Source organism: Erinaceus europaeus, chromosome 4 (genome assembly GCF_950295315.1).
Source record: "Erinaceus europaeus chromosome 4, mEriEur2.1, whole genome shotgun sequence".
Taxonomy (NCBI): Eukaryota; Metazoa; Chordata; class Mammalia; order Eulipotyphla; family Erinaceidae; genus Erinaceus; species Erinaceus europaeus.
Window position 1 is genome coordinate 38,498,449 of NC_080165.1, and position 21,679 is coordinate 38,520,127.

The following is a 21,679-nucleotide window of genomic DNA, read 5'->3' on the forward strand; positions in this document are numbered from 1 at the left end:
CCCAATCTGGTCCCCTATACCTACACTGAACTTCTCTGTTCCAGACTCTTGGAAACAGAGTTGGCAGTCAGCTGAGGTCAAGAACAAACACCTCATCACAGACCCCTGCAAGCGCCAACCTGGCTTTGACCTAGCACGTTATGATTGGGCCCTCCTCAATCGCTATTGAACAGGCCATGGCCGGTGCGCCGCGCTATGTTCCATTGCTGGGGAGCCAGAGACGACCCAAACTGCCCCTGCGGCTACAGACAATGACCCACATAGTCAACGACTGCCACCTCTCCAGATTCAAAGGAGGTCTCGAAACTTTACATCAGGCTCAACCTGACGCTGTTGACTGGCAACGGAAGATGGGCAAACGCTAGAAGAAGAAGAAGGAAGTGAAGGCAGGATCATAGAAAAAGTGGACAAATATATATATATACTGATAGATAGTTATCTAAATAATAGTCAATCCATATCTGTGATCTTTGGAGAACTAATGCAGTTTCCACTGTAGGGAACACAGAAGTCTCTTAGTGAAAAGTGTGGAATTATACCCCTGTTACCTTATAATTTTGTAAATCAATATTAAATTACTAATAGAAAATAAAAAAGAATAAAGATCAGTAATGAGATACATAAAACAAAAAAGCTAATAACAGAACTTTGGTAATAGGTGTGGCATAGAACTATACCCTTGTAATATTATAATCTTATAAATCCTTACTCAATCACTAATAAAAGTAAATTAAAAGTAATAACAAAACTGCCACACATACAAATAAAAGACACCCCTAAAATTGTTCAGTAAAGCATTCTCCTTCTCTTCTGATGTTTTGTTATCATTAACCAATCTTTTACTATTAAATAAGTGGTCAATTGAGGCAAAAAGTTGAGATTGTTCTTCCATCACACTGGGGTGATAGATACTGGAATAGTATTCATTTAGTTTTCTGAGCCGTTGGGAAAGACTTGGAGGTTTTTGCCAGCCCCAACTGCCTTCTCACCCACTGCTTTGACGAAACCTACAGCAACTGTCTGTCTCATGTCATATAAAAGAAAGTAGCTGAGCAGAGGGGAGCCAAAGTAGTTTTCAACACACAAAGGATCTCTAAGAACCATATTGAAGATGGCAGTATCACCAGATTTCAAGAATTTGAGACCATCCCCCAGCTTTTCATAACAGTGATTAATCTGTTCTTTTAGCTTCAGTACAGGTGCACATCCAACTAGATTAGTCTGGTTGGTTCAGAATAATTACCTAAGCCATGAAGACAGGTACTCCCATTGCCGAGCCGCTCTTGTTTCATTGTGGACAGGCACATTGCCATGACAAGCATCCTTGCTATTGAATTTGATATTGAAACCCACATTTTAACCAGGAAGAATTGAATGCAAAGTATCCTGCTACATTATTTATTTATTTTTATTTATTTATTTAAGAAAGGAGACATTAACAAAATCATATGATGAAGGGTTACAACTCCACACAGCTACATTTTTAACAGATTTCACTCTGGGGAGTCTGGCAGTGGTTAAGCACACATGTTATTATGCACAAAAGGGCATGGGCTTGAGCCCCCACTCCCAACCTACAAGAGGGGAGCAGCTTCATGAGCAGTGAAATTAAGTAATGTAACTGTCTGTCTCTCTCCTTTTCTGTTTCCTCCTCTCCTCTCAGTTTCTCTTGTCCTATCAAGTAAAGAAAGAAAAAAAATGGTCACCAGGAGTGGTAGTTTCACTGTATAGGCATGAGCCCCAGCAATAACCTTGGTGTCAAAATAAAACAGATCAAATTTCTTGTCATTTGTAATGGTGACTAAAGAAACCTGACCAGCATACTAGGTTTGAGGACACCAATCTCAAATTGGCCTACCAGAATAGCACCAAATAGTGCCAATTTTGTAAATGTCTTGGAGGTGTGGATATAAGAGTATGTCATTTGTATATGTTGGTGGAAGGATGCAATCCAGAATAAATTTAAATAATGCTGTTACTGATTTCTCTGCTTCATGTGATCCATGCACCCAAGAATGGTTGCAGGTCACCATCAACGAAAGGAAATTGAGAGTGAAGCCTTGAGATTTTATTGGACACGTTTATTAGGGGCAGCGTAGCCCTCCCTGGAGGGAACGGTTTGGAGGGAAGGAGAAGAGAGGCTTCTTCAAAGAAGGGATGGGATATGTGTCTTCAGATGAAGTGTCCACATTGGGCAGAAACTGGAGGTCTTTATAAAGAGCTCTATTATCTCTTTGGTCTATGTGGAGGCTTCACAAGGTGTGCCCATATGCACTCAGTCAGCTTCAGATATGGGGCCTCTAATGGTTGCATGGGAATCCTCTGCACAACTTGGTGTGTGGCATTTTCTGTATTTTCATGAGTGTAATCTGCTTGACTAATTAGAGTATCTTGAGTATGGTGTCTTCTGATGACCTGGGACCAAAGAGTTCTTGGTCTTCTGTCTGGGCTCCTTCTGACTATCACTATCCCTTTTCTATTTCACTACTAGCATTGTCATTTTAAAAAAATTATTTTTTATTATCTTTACTTATTTAATCGAGAGGGTAGGGGAGATAGAAAGACACCTACAGACCTGCTTCACCGCTTGTCATGCTTTCCCCCTGCAGGTGGGGACTAGGGGCTCGAACCTGGGTCCTTGAGCACTGTAACATGTGTGCTCAACCAGGTGCACCACCACCCGGTCCCCAGCGTTGTCATTTTTATGGATGTCAAACCAAGGCATGTTAGCACTTTACTCCAGCATATTGTCACTATTCCAACCAGATGTTGGTACAAATGCTACTGTCAGGATTGTTTCTTATTGTATTCTTAATGTCCTGACATTTTAGAGCAGTTCCTCTTATCTTTTCTGGCTATAGGGTAGTTTGATGGAATCTATTTTGTTAACATCAGCAGTTAGTTGTTTTTCACCTAGTTGTGTAAGCCAGGAGGACATTCTTACAGGTTTGTAAATATTTTGCGATACCTATTTCAAATTCACTGATACTGGCAGAAATAATCAGGACAGCACGATAAGCTTGAGATGTTCCTATTATCATGTTTTTGTTAAAGTTTCTGTGTCCTCAGTTTTCAGTGATGGTCTCATAATACTCACTGGTCTAGAATTTCTGCAGGGAGAGACCAGTGGTAATACCACAGTCATTTTCAGCTTGTAGTTATTGAAGACCCAGATATACTACAAACATCTCTTGCTCATTTCAGCAGTTTCCTTTTCAAAAATTGATATGACTCTTTTGTCCATCATACCACATTTGTAAATTATGTGACCAGTAGTTACGGTAGACTTGATGGTATCTATATGTTCAGTGACCATGATGTTAATGTGAGGTTCCCCCCCACATTTTGACTTAGATTAAGCTATAATTTTCATGACACCTGTGTTCTTGCAGCCAACAAACCCATTGCAAAAACAACAACAACAAAATTTCATTTTTTTATTTCAGTTATGCTTTTGGTTTTGGAACTTCATTTTAGTTTGATTAATTTGCTAAATTCCATATTCTCAGATGTGATGGCTATTGAGGGAAAAAAATCACATTCACTTGTGATCCTGGATTCCACATGGCAGTGGAGAAGTGAGTTTTGAAATAATAACAGGTAAAATATTGTGTAAAAGATAGAGAGGTTGTAAAACTGAAAAGTAATTTTCTCAGTTCTCTTTCTTTTCTTTTTTGTTTTAATCATTGCCATGGTTTCACTGCTCTGGACTGACATTTCTTTTCAAATAGAAAAACAATAAAGGGCATGTGCAAACTATTGTATTTAGTGTTGACTGCGAAACATTACTCTCCCAATAGAAAAATAAAGAAAAAGAAAAGTGAAGAGAGAGAGAGAGAGAGAGAGATAAAGGGACGGAGGAAAAGACCATATCACCGAAGTTATTCCCAGTTCAGTGTTGACTGGGCTTGAACCTGGGCACACACACAGGAAAGCTGGCATCTTCCTGGTGGGAGGGTGGTATCTTACTCTTAATTTTCTTCAGGAAGATTAATTAAATAAATTTGACTCATTTTTCACTTATAGTATGCATCTTATTTGTAAGTAGACCTTGATGATATGCCAAGGAATTAATACTGCTATAAGTAAGAATAGTACTGAAGAAGAAGAAGACTGAATGAGAGGGACCTGGCAGGGGTGCACCCAGTTGAGTACATATGTTAATATGAACAAGAACCTGGGTTCAATACCCCAGTCCCCTCCTTCAGGGGAGAAAGGTTGTCAGTGGTGAAGCAGAGCTGCAGGTGTCTCTCTTTCTTTCCCTCTCTTATCTCCCCCTCACCTTTCAATTTCTCAGATTCTAATAATAAATAAATAAATAAACAAATAAATAAAATACTTTTAAAAAGATAGTGAGAAAAATGTTATGGATTTTCTCTAGTATTTTATTTGAAAAAAAAAAATAAAACCCAGCCTATACACTAAATGTGCTTTGGAGTCACGAAGAAGTTGTGGGTAAGTTTGTTTAGAATTTCTGGTCTACAGACTTCCGTGGACAGACAACCCCACCAATGTGTCCTGGAGCTCCACTTCCCCAGAGCCCTTCCCCACTAGGGAAAGAGAGAGGCAGGCTGGGAGTATGGATCAACCTGTCAATGCCCATGTTCAGCAAGGAAGCAATTACAGAAGCCAGATCTTCCACTTTCTGCATCCCACAATGACCTTGGGTCCATACTCCCAGAGGGATAAAGAATAGGAAAGCTATCAGGGGAGAGGATGGGATGCGGAGTTCTGGTGGTGGGAACTGTGTGGAGTTGTACCCCTCTTATCTTATGGTTTTGTCAGTGTTTCCTTTTTATAAATAAAAATAAAATTAAAAAAAATTTCTGGTCTAGAATATGGTGCTGCCACATACAACTGAAATCTTTGTTTCATTCTATTGGATGGAGGGTGCTTCTGGATAGGTGCTAAAACTCAAATCCAAGACCTCCTACATAAGAATCATGTGCACCATCTTTGAGCCACTTACCGTGCCCCTGCTTTTTTTTTTTTTTTGCACAACAATTTTATACATATTACTGTAATATCTTCATGATATGAAGTACTAATCTCTCTATTAGAATAGGGAACAAAATCTCCATTATTTTTGTAGGGGAGAGACAGAGTCTAAGTTTTTCCTTCTAAGATGGATGGTTAGTTGTAGTTTCAAGATTTTGAAAGTCCCTTACTGGGTACGATAACCTCTATTTCCTGCTAACAGAACTTTTATGATTTGCCTATTTACTGTAATACAAAAACTGTTCTTGGAGTAATTAAAATAGGCAACTTGCAAGTGAGTACCTTTATTTTGAAAATCAACCTGTCAGTATATAAGTGTAGGAGAGCTAAATCCTACCACCCCCAAATAAGGTAGCAGTCAGATTGGGAACAAAATGAACTTGACCTTAGAATTGGATATGAAACCCTTTCATATTCTGTTGTTTTTGTCTTAAAATATTTTAGATACCAAAGTGCCTTTGCTCTTCAATTAATTGCCCTCACTCTTAACAGTCTAGAGAGAGAGGGACGCAAAATAAAGAGGGCACTAGACTCTGATTTTCTTGATAATAATAATTAATTTTTTATTATCTTTATTTATTTATTGGATAGAGATAGCCAGAAATTGAGAGGGAAGGGGGAAATAGGGGGAGAGACAGAGAGACACCTGCAGCCCTGCTTCATCACTTGCAAAGCTTTCCCCCATCAGGTAGGGACCGGGGGCTTGAACCTGGGTCCTTGTGCATTGTAACATGTGCGCTCAACCAGGTGTGCCACCACCCGGCCCAATAATTATTTATAAGTGAGATAAAGCAGCAAACTTGATTTATTGCAATATATATATATATACCTCTGTGTTTTCAGTAAAAGCTGCACTCAGACATTCTTTTTTTTTTTTTTTTTCTTTTTCTTTTTGTCTCAAGTTCTAATGTGGATAGGATGGAGATAAACTATTAGTAGACTAATGAATTACATGGGGTGGCCGTCTTGAATTGTTACTTCCGAATATTTGTTTTCCTTCTATTTTTATTAAGTAAAAAAACAAATCTCACTGAACCTTGAACATTCTTCTTTATCTACATCATGTGCTTTGACCTCCTGGATGGTGCAGTTGTAATGTGGAGGTGAAGATTTTTTTTTTTGACCTGGTTCTACCCTAAGGGAATGCAAATATTTTCCCACTTAAGCTAGAGTCACTGGTTAACAACAAACCATTGTTTCTTATTGTTCTGAGCTAGTAAGCCTGGTATGTAGAAAAAATACAACCCTATTTGATTATTAGTAACAAAACCTACAACTGATACTTGGATGACAACTGTACTTTCTATGTTTTAGTGATACAAGAAATTAATTTAGTGTCAAAGTTAGCATGACCATTTATTCAATTTTTTAAATAATCTTTTGGCTTAACAAAGTAATAGAGTTATGCTTCTTTGGAACTAAACCACGAACTAGATGTAACCACATGATAGATACTCAAATTTAGTCTAGTTACAAGTGGGAGGTTTTTTTGTTTGTTGTTTCTTTGTTTTGTTTTATTCCCCTAGGATTTTTGTCTTCTCTATGGCTTCTCACCCACACAATTCCACTGCTTCTATTGAACTTTTGTTTTTCTTTATGGGGGAGATGGGGAGAGAGACAGACAGACAAAGAGATGGGGGAGGGGAACACTACAGTACATGAAGTATATTCTTTTCATAGTATTTCTCTGTGGTGACCTGCAGTTCAAATCTGGGTCCTTGAACATGGTCTGAGCCATCCTGCCTTTAACTTTCAAGTGCAGAATTGTGACTGATTATAGGGAGAAGATAAGAGCAAGGGAGGTGATGATAGGACATGGGAGACCTCCTATATCTGAGATTTTCAGTTGTGATATGGGGTCTTAAACATCACAGTTGTTTAAATTTATTTTGAGATAACTTTAGACAAAAATTGCCAAATCGTACAGAAAATTCCTCATATACTTTATATCACCTAGTTCCCTCTCCTAATATTTTACATAGCCATGATATCATTATTGAATGCAGGAAATTAAACCTAGTACATAATTAATAGAATTTTGCCAATATCCCCCAGTGCCTTTTCTCTGGTCCAGAAAACCAACGTAGGGCCTTGGGTTGCAGTTAGTTATCAAAGCCCCTTGATTTCTTTCTTTCTTTTTTTTTTTAAATATTTATTTCTTTATTCTCTTTTGTTGCCCTTGTTGTTTTATTGTTGTAATTTGCTGGGGCTCATGTGGGGTGATTCTCAGCCAGGAAGGTAAACTACCGGTTCTTGCTAGCTCCAGGACTCAACGATATAGACAAGAGACACCTGGAAGAATTGGAACACTCTCATTTATTGGAATTTGGGCTTGGGTTTAAATAGAGATGCAGACAAAGAACATTTTTCAAATACATCAGAAGTTACAGGTTTCTTAAAGGTCAGCTTACCCCTATGGTAGGGAGCTGGTATGCCAAGAATTGATGCAGATACATAAAGGTCAAAATAATTAGTCTCCTGATGCAGGCATTTAATTACCCAAAGGCATTTGAGAGAAGAATAGGGGTAAACCAGTTAAGGTTAGATAGAGAGAAGATAAGCAAACTTGATGTAAATCAAAGATATCAAAGGATATAAGGAAATAGTGTTTTTGGGGCTTCACTGACTGATGTCAGGGAGGTGTTTGGTGGAGTATGTTCTCTTTAGTGATCAAAAGTGAGGTGGTTGTGTGAACTCTGGGTGACTGTGAACTTTGAGTGAACCCTAAAGCAGGCAGCCATGTGGCCTGCAGTTAGTGGGGAGAAACTGTGAGATCTCTGTGGGCTTGAGAGTCTGATAAGGGGAAACTGAGTCTGAGAGACTGTTTTTCCCCTTTGCTCATCTCTGTGAGAGAGGCTAACAAGGGGGTGTCTTTCCCAGACCTCCATCCAGGGATGGGGGTAGTTTTCCCTAAGCTCTACCAAGCTTTCACATAGTCCCACAGTAGTTATTATTGTTGTTGTTCATTGTTGGATAGGACAGAGAGAAATGGAGAGAGTAGGGAAAGACAGAGAAGGGGAGAGAAAGATAGACACCTACAGACCTGCTGCACCGCCTGTGAAGCGACTCCCCTGCAGGTGAGGAGCTGGGGTCTCAAACCAGGATCCTTATGCTGGTCCTTGTGCTTTGCGCCATGTGTGCTTAACCTGCTGCGCTACCGCCCGACTCCCCCCCCCCCCTTACATTTATTAACTGAAATTCTACTAAGCAGAAGAATTACTTGCAGTCTCATATTTATTTTTAATCAATAATTTACTTATATTAGTATGGACTCGTGCCATATTTATTTTAGTCTCTGGGTTAAAATCCGGTAATATTGGACTACCTGCATGCCTGTGACCTCAGAGGTCCCAGGTTCAGTTTCTGGTACTACCTTATCCCTGAGATGAGCAGTGCTCTGGCATCTCTCTCTCTCTGTCTCTCTTATTGTCTCTAGGGTTATCGCTAGGCTCAGTGCTGGCACTACGAATCCACTGCTCCTGGTGGCCATTTTTCTTCCATCTTATTGGGTAAGACAGAGAGAAATTGAGAAAGGAGGGGGAGATAGAGAGGGAGAGAGACAGATAGACACCTGCAGACCTGCTTGGCTGCTTGTGAAGCGTCTCCCCTGCAGGTGGGCAACTGGGGGCTGGAAGTCAGACCTTTGTGGGGGCCCTTCCTCATCATACTATATGCACTTATAAGTGGGTGCATCACTGTTCCAAGTTTATCTTTATCATTATCTCTCTCATAATAAGTATGTTTAAGTATTTTTTAACCCAGTAATATTATTATTTGCAAATTTGTTTTTTTGCCTCCAAAGTTATTGCTGGGGCTTGGTGCCAGCACTGTGAATCCACTGCTCCTGATGGACCTCTCCCCCTTTTTTTCCTGTTTTTTTTTTTTTGGATAGGACAGTAAAAGGGGAGGAGAAGATAGAGAGGGGAGAGAATGATAGACCGCCTGTGAAGCGACCCCCTTGCAGGTGGGGAGCCAGGGGAATCCTTGAGCGGGTCATTGTGCTTCGAACTATGTGTGAAAAATGGAGTGCGCCACCACCTGCCCCTCCACTCCCCCATTATCCTCATTTTGTTACTTAAATTATCTCTCCTTTGTTCCCTGGGGAAAGCTTTCTGATTTTTTTGTATGTGTATTCTTTGACATCCCCTATCATTTTTTGTGCACGTGTACCACAGATATTCCAGGTTCATTTAATATGCTTTCTCCTCCCAGCTATTGAATCAACATTCCGTAAAGAGCCTTAGTTTGTTTCATTCAACAGGCATACTTAGAAACTAATATTTGGGGTGTAAGTTCTCTTTGTTATTGATATCTCGTAGTTTTTCGTCTCTCTGAGTAGACAAAGCTAGAAAATATACATAAGTATGCAAATACTCATCCTCATTTATTGCTATATATATTCACCTGTGTACATATGCAAATATACCAATCTACTGCTTGTATATATATGAGTGTATTTAAAAACAGAGTTCATGCTAATACTTCCAATTACACACTAACATAAAGAGCCTTCTTCATTCCTTATTTATAATTTCTTTTTTTCTACCAATGGACTACACCACTCTTACTATCTCCAGCATATGCATGTGTTTGTTCAACTTTAATGGACACACAAAATAGTTTTAAGATTACTAACCCATCACCCAGTAAAAACATTTAGTTAACTAGAATCAATATTTGCTTACTTTTTGTAACTAGCTTTCCAGTATTCAGTAAGAAAATTGTTTTCCCAAGTTACTTGGGCCACTTTTTTCTTCCTAGCCTCTTATAGTGTGGTTGTATTGTATAATACCCTTAGGTTCATTTGTTACTGTTTGTGCTTTATTGTGGGTTAAACTTTCCCATATTGTAGTTGATATTAATTATTTGATAATAATGATCTCCAAAGTGATAAGTTAACAAAAAAACATTCTTAGGGCTAGGGAGACAGCATAATGGTTATGCAAATTATATTCATGTCTGAGGCCCTGAGGTCACAAGTTCAGTCCCTACCACCACCATTAACCAGAGCTGATCAGTGCTCTGGTTTCTCTTTGTATCATTTTTTCATTAAAATAAATATATATTTTAAAAAAGCATTCTTAAAGAGTTTCCTCTCCCTTTGTTTATACTTAGTTGTCTAGAGAACACTTGAAACTGAAATCTATAGATGATTTTATAGTTGGCCTCGTCAATTTTTTTTTGTAGCAATGAGTAGCAGATACCATAGTGATATCCCATTTGATTCACTTAATGACATTTTGTTCCAACTCATAGGAATCGTAATTGCTTCAGCAATTTTTTGAACACTTAAGTTAGCAAGGTCATGCTTTTGATAGTTTAACTAAAAGGCATTTTTTTTTGAAATTGAGATAAGCTGTGTTTTAATTACATTTTGATATGTTTGGAGAATTTAGAAACTTGTTGGGGGTTTAGAGATTGTGGAAATGTTGTCCCCTCACCATAAAGCCATTCAGGTTGGTGAAGTGACCCACTTTGTGATGGGCTGAGTTTACGGGGCCTGAAAACAACTTCCATTGCAGTGCTCTCTAATCATTCTGTGCTGCTTTTTCATCCCTTTACTTAATTGTCTCAGTCAGCTGGGGTTGTTCTACTTCCAGCCAGCTCAGCAGGAAGTAGACCCATTTTTGACCTTCTCAGTGCTAAATTCTTAGCATGGTGCACAAAACCAGTGCAACAGGCAACACTGTTGGTGTCCCTTTCCTTGCTGTCTATTGGTAAATTAATAGCTTTCTTTGTATTTATGGAAGACCGAATGTAGATTATGTACAGTTAGCACATTCTTCCGTGGGAGCCGTGGGGACCAAATGACTGTTTTAAATGCCAGTAGGAGCTTTGCTCCACCCATAGGGACTGCCCCAGCATACCGGCATTGTTAACTTTGATCTAGTTTTGTATGTGGTTGCAAACAGCTGCTTGGCATTCTTAGTGGAAATTTTACATTCCACAACTTAGATTGGTTTGGTAACAAGAATCCCATTTGGGAAAACAAAAGAAACAAAAAATGACAATGGTGAATTTTCAAGCATGGTACAATAATTCAAGAAGGTATATAAAAGAAAAAGCCATTCTTTATTCTCTTTCTTTCTTTGCTTGGTTAGTGGCAGTTCCAGTAATTTCTCCCAAGAGTTCTCTTGGGTTAATCAGTTATATTTTTAACTTGGTGGAAGTCATATTATTCTTTTTCAGCATAGCAGTAAAGAAACTAATGTAGACTTATTATGAATGCCTTAAAATTATTCAACTTCTGTTTAGTTTTCCTATAAGATGAATAACCATTCAAATAATTATTTCAGAGTAAAGTTAACATCAGGTTTAACATTATATGATCAGAGTGCTTAGGGTAACCTGATCTTTGAAACTGTTCCACAAGGTGCAACAAAGAAAAAAATGTAAAACTCAATAGTTTAAGATTTTGTGATGAACTCGGGAGATTGCTTAGTGGTTATGCAAAAATTTTCTATGCCTGAAACTCCAAGGTCCCTGGTTCAGTCCTTAACACCACCATTCATCATAAGCTAGAGCTGAGGAGTGCTTTGACTTATTTTTTTTTTTAAAGTGATATGATGAGATATTGCTTCGATGGCTCGAATTTTTATATTTTTTTATGTTCCTGAAAATGTTTTTCCATTCATCTTTTTAATAGAGAGTGAGAGACAAAGAAATATATCTGCAGTATTGCTCCAGCACTCATGAAGCTTTCTCCTTACAAGTGGGGACCAGGAACTTGAACCTGGATTCTCAATCATGGTAATGTGTCTGCTTTATGGAGTGAGCCACCATCGGCCTCTACCTTGCTTTGTTTTGAATACCTGTGTCATTTATTTGTTGGAGAATTTATTTTGAATGGTCTTTCTGTTGCAGTAAAGTTTAGAGAATAGTTTGCAACTACAGACAGAGTTATAACCTATTGATAAGGTAACCACATTGGCAGCATAGCAGCCCTCTAAGTAAGAGATGATAATCCACACTTGATGGATGGATACTAATCCTACCTCTGGGAATCAGTCTTTGGATTGGCCACAACAACATGGGCACCTGTATGGGACCCGGGTAGAGATGAGTGGTTTCATCAGCTCAGAGACACTAATTGGACCCTTCTGGGAATGTTCTAAATGGCTTGTTCGTTACAATTAGAGACATCTTCTATAACTAGGTCTCTGTGAAGTGAGTGGTTGGAAATTTTTATTATTATATAGCAAAGCTGATGAAAATAATCTTCCTCAGTTTTTTTCAGTGGCTGGGCTAATTTTGCCACTATACCTTTCTGGAATTTATAAACATTTAGGGTGGCTTAAAAGATAACAATTTTTCATTTTACTGAGGCTCCAATAATATATAATATAATCTTATATTTTGCGATTATTTATTTATTTTTTAATCTCAGTTCTGGCATATGGTGGTATGGGGGATTGAACCTGGGACCTGGGAGCCTCAGGCATGAGAATCTGCATAACCATTATGCTATCTTTCCTGCCCATGATGTGATCTTATATCATGAGTATACAGTTATAGTCATGTAAAGAACATTTGATTTGCTATAGCTAAAGAGAAGCTTGAGTGAGTGTAAGAAGATTTTGGGGTTACTGAATGAGAGTGGTCTGGATATATGAATTATATGAATATTTGCATATATTTAGTTATTTAAAATCAAGGGTGATCTTATTTAAATGGTGCAAATATGTGTATACTGATAGTGGCCAGTTTCTTTTCTTTGTTTTTTTTTTTTTTGGTATGTTATTTTTGTCTTTATTTGCACTTCTCTGACAATCAATGATTTGGAGCACTATATATATGAAATACTGACAAAACCCTAGGATAAGAGGGATACAACTCCACACAATTCCCACCATCAAAACTCTGCATCCCATCCCCTCCCGCGATAGCCTTCCTATTCTTTATCCCTCTGGGAGTATGGACCCAAGGTCATTATGGGATGCAGATGGTGAAAGGTCTGGCTTCTGTAATTGCTTCCCCGCTGAACATGGGTGTTGACAGGTTGATCCATACTCCTAGCCTGTCTCTCTCTTTCCCTAGTGGGTGAGGCTCTGGGGGAGCGGGGCTCCAGGACATACTGGTGGGGTTGTCTGTCCAGGGAAGTCAGGTTGGCATCATGGTAGCGTCTGGAACCTAGTGGCCTGTTTATCATTGCTGTCTTGAGCAATGATAGGGGAGAAATGAACTCTTTGACTAAGAACATTAAATGGATTCATGCAATAATTGCTTTCCTTAATATGCGACCTTGGTAGGTAGAGAGGTTCACCTTTTTTCATTTGGACAATTGGATTAGTTATCACCAGAATGTTTTTCTGACATATACTTGAAAATTGGTGAATAAATTAATGAAAGCATTTATAAATGCTGATGTTTCATACTTGTAAACTTATTTGAGAATTGCTACTTTATAAAGATACTGTAAAGTCAAGGTAACATGGAAGGCATTTGGTATAGTTCTGGGATGGTTATGCTATAAAAATTGCTCCTAATTTTTGAAAAATTATTTACTAAGTGAATTCTATACCCAAAGCATCATGAAGTGGTTTTTGAGTTATAGATGAGACTGCTTACTGAAAAATTAACAGAGAGAAATATCCCACATAGGAAGAGTTGATTCTTGAATAATATGTAGCTTAGTGGCACTGACTCCATACCTGCATAGTCAGAAGTTCAAGTATATACATATTTTTCAGAGCAAAAGCCTGTGAATGAGTGATTTCACCACTTAGGTCACCTTCCCTTCCCTTCCTTCCCCTTCCCCTCCCCTCTCCTCCTCCCCTCTCTTCATCTTCCCTCCTCTCTTTTCCTCTTTTCTCTTTTTTCTTCCCTTTCCTTTTTCTTTCTTTTAATATTTATTATTTATTTATTATTTGATGGAGACAGAAATTGAGAGTGGAGTGGGAGAGAGAGAGAGAGACCTACAGCACTGCTTCTTGTGAACCTTCCCCACTGCAGGTGGGGACCAGGAGCTTGAACCCAGGTCCTTGCACATTGTAACATGTATTCAACCAGGTGTATCACTGCCCAGCCTTCAGGTCACCTTTTTCTTCAGAAAGGTAGACATGCAGAGAAGGACACTGTGTGAGATCTTTCTCTAGTGCTGCAGCACCTCTGTGTGATGCTAGGGATCAGCTATGGGCTACATACATGGCATGACATGCACCCTACCCAGTGAGATACCTTTAGCCCCCAATAATTTTTGACTTCTCAAAACTTTATCAGTAGCCTGAAGTTTTATGGATAACATAAATAGTTGATTAATATATAGTTTGTATGTTGCATGTGTATATACTGTACTATTACAATAAAATAAACTGGAAAAATTAAGACAATCACAGGAAAGGGGAAATACATTTTCAATACTGTGCTGCATTTGTTGATATCGAAAGTTTACATCTTCCATTAACAAAAAGATCCATGTATAAAGGAATTTGTGCAGTTCAAACTCATGTTCAAAATTCAACCTTACTGACTACATAAGGGGAGTTTATGGAAAGAGTTACTATATGAAAAGAGTTGGTGGGGGCAGGCGGTAGTGCAGTGGATTAAGCGCACATGGTATGAAGCACAAGGACTGGCATAAGGATCCTGGTTCGAGCCCCCAGCTACCCACTTGCAGGGGGGTCACTTCACAAGTGTTGAAGCAGGTCTTCAGGTGTCTATCTTTCTCTACCTCTGTCTTCCCCTCCTCTCTCCGTTTCTCTGTTCTATTCAGTAACAATGGCATCAATAACAACAAGAATAACCAAAACCATGATAAAACAAGGGCAACAAAAGGGAAAAAAAACAGCAGTTTTTTCAGCAGTGAATTCGTGGTGCAGGCACTGAGCCCCAGCAATAACTCTGGAGGCAAAAAAAAAAAAAAAAAAAAAAAGAGTTGGTATGACATTTTCAAGGAGAGAATTATATCAGCTGAGTTCAGAATGGTGAGGGTTGCTACCAGACTATGGTACAATGAAGCCAGGATCAGTAGCATCCAGATATCCAATCCCTTAATGTGAAGGCACTGGAAGCCTTTAAAGGTGCTTGCATAAGGAAATGATGCCTGAGTAAGTGCTAGTGGAAGGCTTATTCAGAAGTAGGTGGGTGAAATAGGCAGGAATGTTTCATTTTTTCGGGTGCAACTCGTGGAGTTTTGTGTTGACCTGTCCCCTGGTGTATGGGATATTGGAAGAGGGGACAGATTAAGTAATTTTTAGGAAGAAGTTGTAGGACTACATTGTTGTTTGAATGTATTGATAATTATATGCCTTTGATGAAATATTTTTGCAGCTATTTTCCAAAAACTATAAGTGGTTTATGCAAATTTAATGAGAAAAATATTTAGGAACAGAGTTTAGAAAACTTTGTTCTAATAACTTTTTAAGTTGCCAAAAGTCATATATCTGCTTAGTTATATAGCTTTGGTGTTGAGAGGAAGATCTGGACTAGGTATAAAGATTTGGTTGCCAGTCTGGAGAGACAGCATAATGCTTATGCAAAAAGACTTTGATGCCTGACACTCTGAAGTCCTAGGTTCAATCTCCAGTACCACCATAAACCCGAGCTGAGTAGTGTTTGGTCTCATATTCTCTCTCTCTGTATATTTCTCTCTATATTTATGTATTTCCTCTCCCTTTTTCACTCTCTCCTGTTAAAATGAAAAATAGAATATTAAAAAGTAAAGATTTGATTACCATTAGTTAAATGATGTGGAGAACAATACCAGTGGGTTGGATGAATTGATTAAATACTTTGTTTTATTTACCAGAGCACTGATTTGCTCTGGCTTATGGTGGTGCCAGAAGTTATTAAACCTGGAACTTGGAGCCTTAGGCGTGAGAATCTCTTAGCATAACCATTATGCTATCTACCCTGGCCCTGATTAAATGCTTTGTAAAAGGACTTTGTCTTCTTTGATACTGTGTGCTCTCTTTCTTCTTCTAGCGTTTGCCCTTCTTCCGTAGCCAGTCAACAGCGTCAGATTGAGCCTGATGTAAAGTTTCGAGACCTCCTTTGAATCTGGAGAGGTGTCAGTCGTTGACTATGTGGGTCATAGTCTGTCTGTAGCTGCAGGGGCAGTTCGGTCATCTCTGGCTCCCCAACCATGGAACATAGCAGCGCACCGGCCATGGCCTGTTCGATAGCGATTGAGGAGGGCCCAATCATAACGTGCTAGGTCAAAGCCAGGTTGACGCTTGCAGGGGTCTGTGATGAGGTGTTTGTTCTTGACCTCAGCTGACTGCCAACTCTGTTTCCAAGAGTCTGGAACAGAGAAGTTCAGTGTAGGCGTAGGGGACCAGATTGGGTGACGAGATGTCAAGCGTTGAACAGGGTGGGCGAAGATATCCACATATATTGGCTCTCTTCGCAAAATCTTAACACCTTTTCTTCAAAATCTGCCATTTTGAGAACCCACTTTTAATTAAAGCCACAAAATAAAGCAGAGTTGGTGTTTCTTTGTGTAGATTGGCATATATTTTGCAATTGAATTTAATATATATTTTTCTCCTAACTGCTCATGTTTAACTTAATATGCATAGTCACAAAATCATATACTTTTCAAAAGTGATTTAAAATTGACTTTTACATTTCCATAATGAGGTTTTAGTGGAGGTCAGTGGACACCAGGATTTTGTAATGGCTTCCATGGCGTTGCATAATTTCCTTAGGCAGTTAGACGGAATTTGGTTTTCTTGGTCTTGGATTGCAAGAGGTGGCTGAGTGTTGAGATTTGAGGCAGATAGAGCTTCTGAAGCATTCAACCTAACAGCCCCAGGGATTAGTATTGCCACTTCATTAATTAGTTCATGTAGCATCCCTTTGGGCTAGTTTAGCAGGATTAACTCTCTTTTTTGCAGATCAAGAAAATGAGGTGTAAGGCATTAAATGGCTTCATGCAGAAAGTTATGGCACTCAATACTGAAGTTCAGAATTCCAAACCTCTAGTCAATGACTCAGTTTATGAAACTTGATGCTGTTGTTTCATATATATATATTTGTAGTTTCATTGAGTTTATTTTTATAATAAACAAATTCATACTTTTGAGCCACTCAAATTTTAACTTGAATGTTGAACCAGTAGTAAGTGTCACAAAATTTTTAAACTTGAGTTTAATTGCATGCGAAATATTATCAAGTTCACATGAAGCTTTTAATTAGTTAAATAATTAGTTTTTAAATGATTAGACTGCTTATGACATAAGTAAATAAAATACCAGAGACAGGGTGATAAATTAGAAAGTGTATGTGACTCTGTGAACTCACAGAGTAAGCATGGTTTTAGGACATTTTTGCCTCCTTGGATTTTGGGTATATTTCCAAGAAGATAAAAAGTAAGTTAATTGTCTGTCTATCTACCATCATCATTTGCAGTCAGGGAGTGATTCCATTCTCTGATTCACTAGGCTAATTCACTTCTTTATCTCCAAACAAACTTGCTTTCCTAAAACAGTGTTGAACCCAGCAAAGAATCATGACATACATGTCAGTTATAAGCATGCCCTGCATTTATTTGTTTGGTGGTAGTTTCCTTACCAGTTGACTAAGCCAAACATGGATATTAGGCGTCAAAGTCCTTTGCATAAGAAGACCTAGTGGGGCTTGTATTGTTATGTGGAAAACTGGGAAATGTTATATGCATGTACAAACTACTGAATTTACTGTCCACTGTAAAACATTAATCTCCAAATAAAGAAATAAAAAAAGTCCTTTGCATAACCATTGTGCGATCTCCTAGGACATTTATTTATTTATTGAGTTCTTTATAATGGCCATATTATACTGCTAGAGGAAAAGGCAGTATATTTATATAGGTGGGAGAAGAAATTCCACTTTTTAACAAAGATGTACTGTGGGTTTCTCATCAGTTCCTGGAAGTCTGTAGCTTGGGGTCCTGGTGCATGGTAGTAGAAAAGGACCTAGGCTGGGGGTGAGAGTGTTTTACAAATATCTACCATTCTGAGATGAGAAATTTTACCCATGTGTTTTATAACTGTCCTGTAAACCATTAACCCCCAATTAAAAAAAAAAGAGAGAGAGCTCACATAAGCTTAGTGATTTGTATTTCTTTCCTTTAAAGGTAAGACCAGTAATCCACAGCAAGCTCAATGTGTCCGCTCGATTTAGAAGAACACCTCAAGAGCCCTGCACGATCTTGTAAGTGGAGTCCTTTGTATTTTGAGTTGAAATTGGTGTGTTGGTTTCTTTCTAGTTTAGAATTTATTTTGTAGCTTTACATACATACTTTTTTTCAAATAGTTTGGCTCACAGGATTTGCTTTTTTCTTTCTTTCTTTTCTCCCCCTAGCTTAATTGCAAATGGAGACCTCATAAACCCTGCTTCTCGCCTCCTTATCCCTAGAAAAGCCTTGAATCAGTGGGATCATGTGCTCCAAATGGTCACAGAAAAAATAACCCTCCGGAGTGGAGCTGTGCACAGGTAGGTCTCTTGTGACAGGATAGATTTAGGAACTGTTAGGTTATTGGCCATTAGATGGGAATTTTGGCTCATCAGTTAAGCTTGATTATACCTCAGTTCCCTTTTTCTGTAAAATGAGTGTATAATAGCAATTAGTTTATAGGGTTGTTTTTGGGCACAGAGAAGTCCTTGGTACATAGTAGCCAATCAAAAATTTTTTAGTTATCCTTATTCATTTGGTTTAGAGTACATAGGCTAGCATTTTGGTATTGCTGTAGTTGGACATGATAAAATTAATTTATTAAGTTTTTACTAGAACACTGCTCAGCTCTGGCTTATTGTAATGTGGAACATTGAACCTGGGACTTTTGGAGTCTCAAGCATAGAAGTCTTTTTGCATAACTCACTTGAACAAGATAATTTTTATGTTTTCATTTTTAATTATATTTATTTATTGGGAAAAGACAGCCAGAAATTGAGAGGGAAGAGTGTGATAGTGAGATAGAGATATCTGCAAAACTGCTTCACCACTCACAAAAACTTCCCCCTTCCAAGTAGGGATTAGGGACTTGAACCTGGGTCCTCGCACATGGTAACATGTGCGTTCAACCAGGTGCATCATTACCCAGCTCCAAAATGATATTTTTTGAGTAAGTCAGTTCACTCCGTTACTCTTCATTAGTTATCCTTTTCTTCAGGAGACTTTTTTTTTCCTTTTAAATTATTTGCCTGGAGTAAAAGAAGGGATATTGGGATGTGAGTAATAGGTTTGAGAATGAATCAGGTTGGAAAGAATAGTTAACTGGGGTTTTCTAAACTTGAGAAATTAAAGCATTTTTTTTTTCAAATTCTGAAATTTAAGTGGAGTAAATTTATGACTTAAAAATTGTAAATCCTGGGAGTTGGGCGGTAACGAAGCAGGTTAAACCCACATGGTGCAAAGCGCAAGGAACTGTGCAAGTCCAGTTCAGGCCCCAGGCCCCCGGCTCCCCACCTGCAGGGGAGTCGCTTCACAAGTGCTGAAGCAGGTCTGCAGGTGTCTGTTTTTCCTCTCTTCCTCTCTGTCTTCTCCTCCTTTCTCCATTTCTCTTCATCCTATCTAACGATGACAACAATAATAACTACAACAATAAAACAACAAGGGCAACAAAAGGAAATAAATAAACATTTTAAAAAATTGTAAATCCTATGAAATTATCTCTTGAACAGAGACTTATATTTATTTTATCCTAGATAAAATTACAAATGAAATATACATGCACAGAACATATTAAGAATATATTTTAAATACACAGTGCACATATTTGAAATCCATTCAAGAGTTTTTAAAAAATTTTATTTATTTATTCATGAGAAAGATAGGAGGAGAAAGAGAAAGAACCAGACATCACTCTGGTCCATGTGCTGCTGAGGTTTGAATTTGGGACCTCACACTTGAGAGTCCAGTGCTTTATCCACTGTGCCACCTCCCAGACCACTATTCAAGAGTTTTCTGTTGTGACTCTTTGAGTCTTCTCCCTCTCCCTCTCCCTCTCCCTCTCCCTCTCCCTCTCCCTCTCCCTCTCCCTCTCCCTCTCCCTCTCCCTCTCCCTCTCCCTCTCCCTCTCCCTCTCCCTCTCCCTCTCCCTCTCCTTCTCCCTCCCCCCTCTCTTTAAACTAGAGCACTGCACAAATCTGGCTTGTGATGGTGTCAGGGATTGAACCTGGGACCTGAGACATGGATATAATCTCTCATCTCTCTATGAAAGGTGCCTGTGAAATACTCTATCTAAAAAAATAATAATAATAAAATGGAAACACTGACAAAACCATAGGATAAGAGGGGCACAATTCCCACCACCAGAACGTCATATCCCATCCCCTTCCCTGATATGGAAGAATGGACCCAGAATGGACCCAGGGTCATTATGGGGTGCAGAAGTTGGAAGGTCTGGCTTCTGTAATTACTTCCCTGCTGAACATGGGCATTGACAGGTCAATCCATACTCCCAGCCTGTCTCTCTCTTTTCCGAGTGGGACAGAGCTCTGGGGAAGTGGGGCTTCAGGACATATTTGTGGGGTCATCTGCCCAGGGAAGTCTGGTTGGCATCATGTTAGCATCTGGAACCTGGTGTCTGAAAAAAGAGTTAACATATAAAGTCATACAAATTGTTGATTAATCATGAAGCTAAAGGCTGGAATGTTGCAGATGAAGATTTGGGGTCTCCGTTTTGAAAATAGCTAGTAGGTCTATTTTAGGTAAATTCCAAAGCGTCCATGACTTTATTAGTTTTTGCCTGAGCCTGACATCTGATATGCAGGTGGACCCAAGTTTTTGTCTGGGGAGATAATGTCATGGCTGGAAAAAGGGCTAGAAAGCTGGATCAGGGAAGAGAGTAGCTCTTAAATACGGGAAAAGTATATAAATATTGTTTACTGTAAATTCTGTCTATTTGATTTGGGGCCCATATTCAGCTTAGGAGCCTATGTAACCTTTGAATCCCTGTAGGTATGAACTCACATTCTGTGGTCATTCCAAGTTGCACCTATTTCAGGACCCATCTTCCTCAGGTGGTAGTGAGAGTATGCTATCCAACTTCCCTTCAGAGGATGGAATCTACCATTGCTGAACCACATTGAGGGCAAGGTCCTATGGGGGCCTCCAAAGGGTTCCATTGTGTTGTTACTGATGGAGATAACTAGTGACAAGGGAGAGAGGGATCTATTTGATGTCTAAGCTAATCATCAGACACGATGAGTCTAGATCTCAATTGAATAGATCACTTTCTCCATTGTCACTGGTTATCTCCATCATGAGCAAAATAATCTTACCCCAATTTAATTCCTTCTCTATCACTATACCCACCTGAAGAGATCTGTTTACACCTCTGTTCATAGAAGCACAGTTTGTAATAAACCAAACTTAGAAGCAATCCTAGTGTCCAACAACAGATGAGTGACTAAGAAAGATGGGAATGTATGTATTCATAGTACTATTCATAGATATCCATATCCATATATATGAATACTACTGAGATGTTAAAAATGATAGAGTTACTTCCTTTGCATTATCTTGGATGAAGCTTCAAGGAAGAATTTTGAGCAATCTCTATATTGCCTTCTACTATACTTGCATCTGGTATAGTTTTTTAGTAATATTTTTTTCTTTGATTTAAAAATATTCTGTGGACACCTTATATTTTCTAGTGGAATTACCACTGTCCTTCTAATATGTAACCCATTAAGTGCAATTTACAGCAGTAGTTTTACAGTAAAGGGAGGCCCTTGTGAAATTCCTTGATTCTGG

General features: G+C 38.7%; 1 protein-coding gene and 1 pseudogene across 3 annotated transcripts in view; one reads left to right on the forward strand and one right to left on the reverse strand.

Annotated features, from left to right (window-relative positions):
- Positions 1 to 10,871, reverse strand: part of LOC132538177 (elongation factor 1-alpha 1-like) — a 45,372-nt pseudogene extending 34,501 nt beyond the window's left edge.
- The window catches only part of DCDC2 (doublecortin domain containing 2), a 208,869-nt gene that overhangs the window by 61,057 nt on the left and 126,133 nt on the right, over positions 1 to 21,679 (forward strand). For 2 of the 3 annotated variants that reach the window (XM_060189294.1, XM_007525942.3), the window contains exons 4-5: positions 18,056 to 18,132; positions 18,283 to 18,414. In XM_060189294.1, the coding sequence (XP_060045277.1) occupies positions 18,056 to 18,132; positions 18,283 to 18,414 (209 nt within the window). The remainder of the gene's footprint in view (positions 1 to 18,055; positions 18,133 to 18,282; positions 18,415 to 21,679) is intronic. The other variant, XM_060189295.1, reaches the window with a different exon arrangement.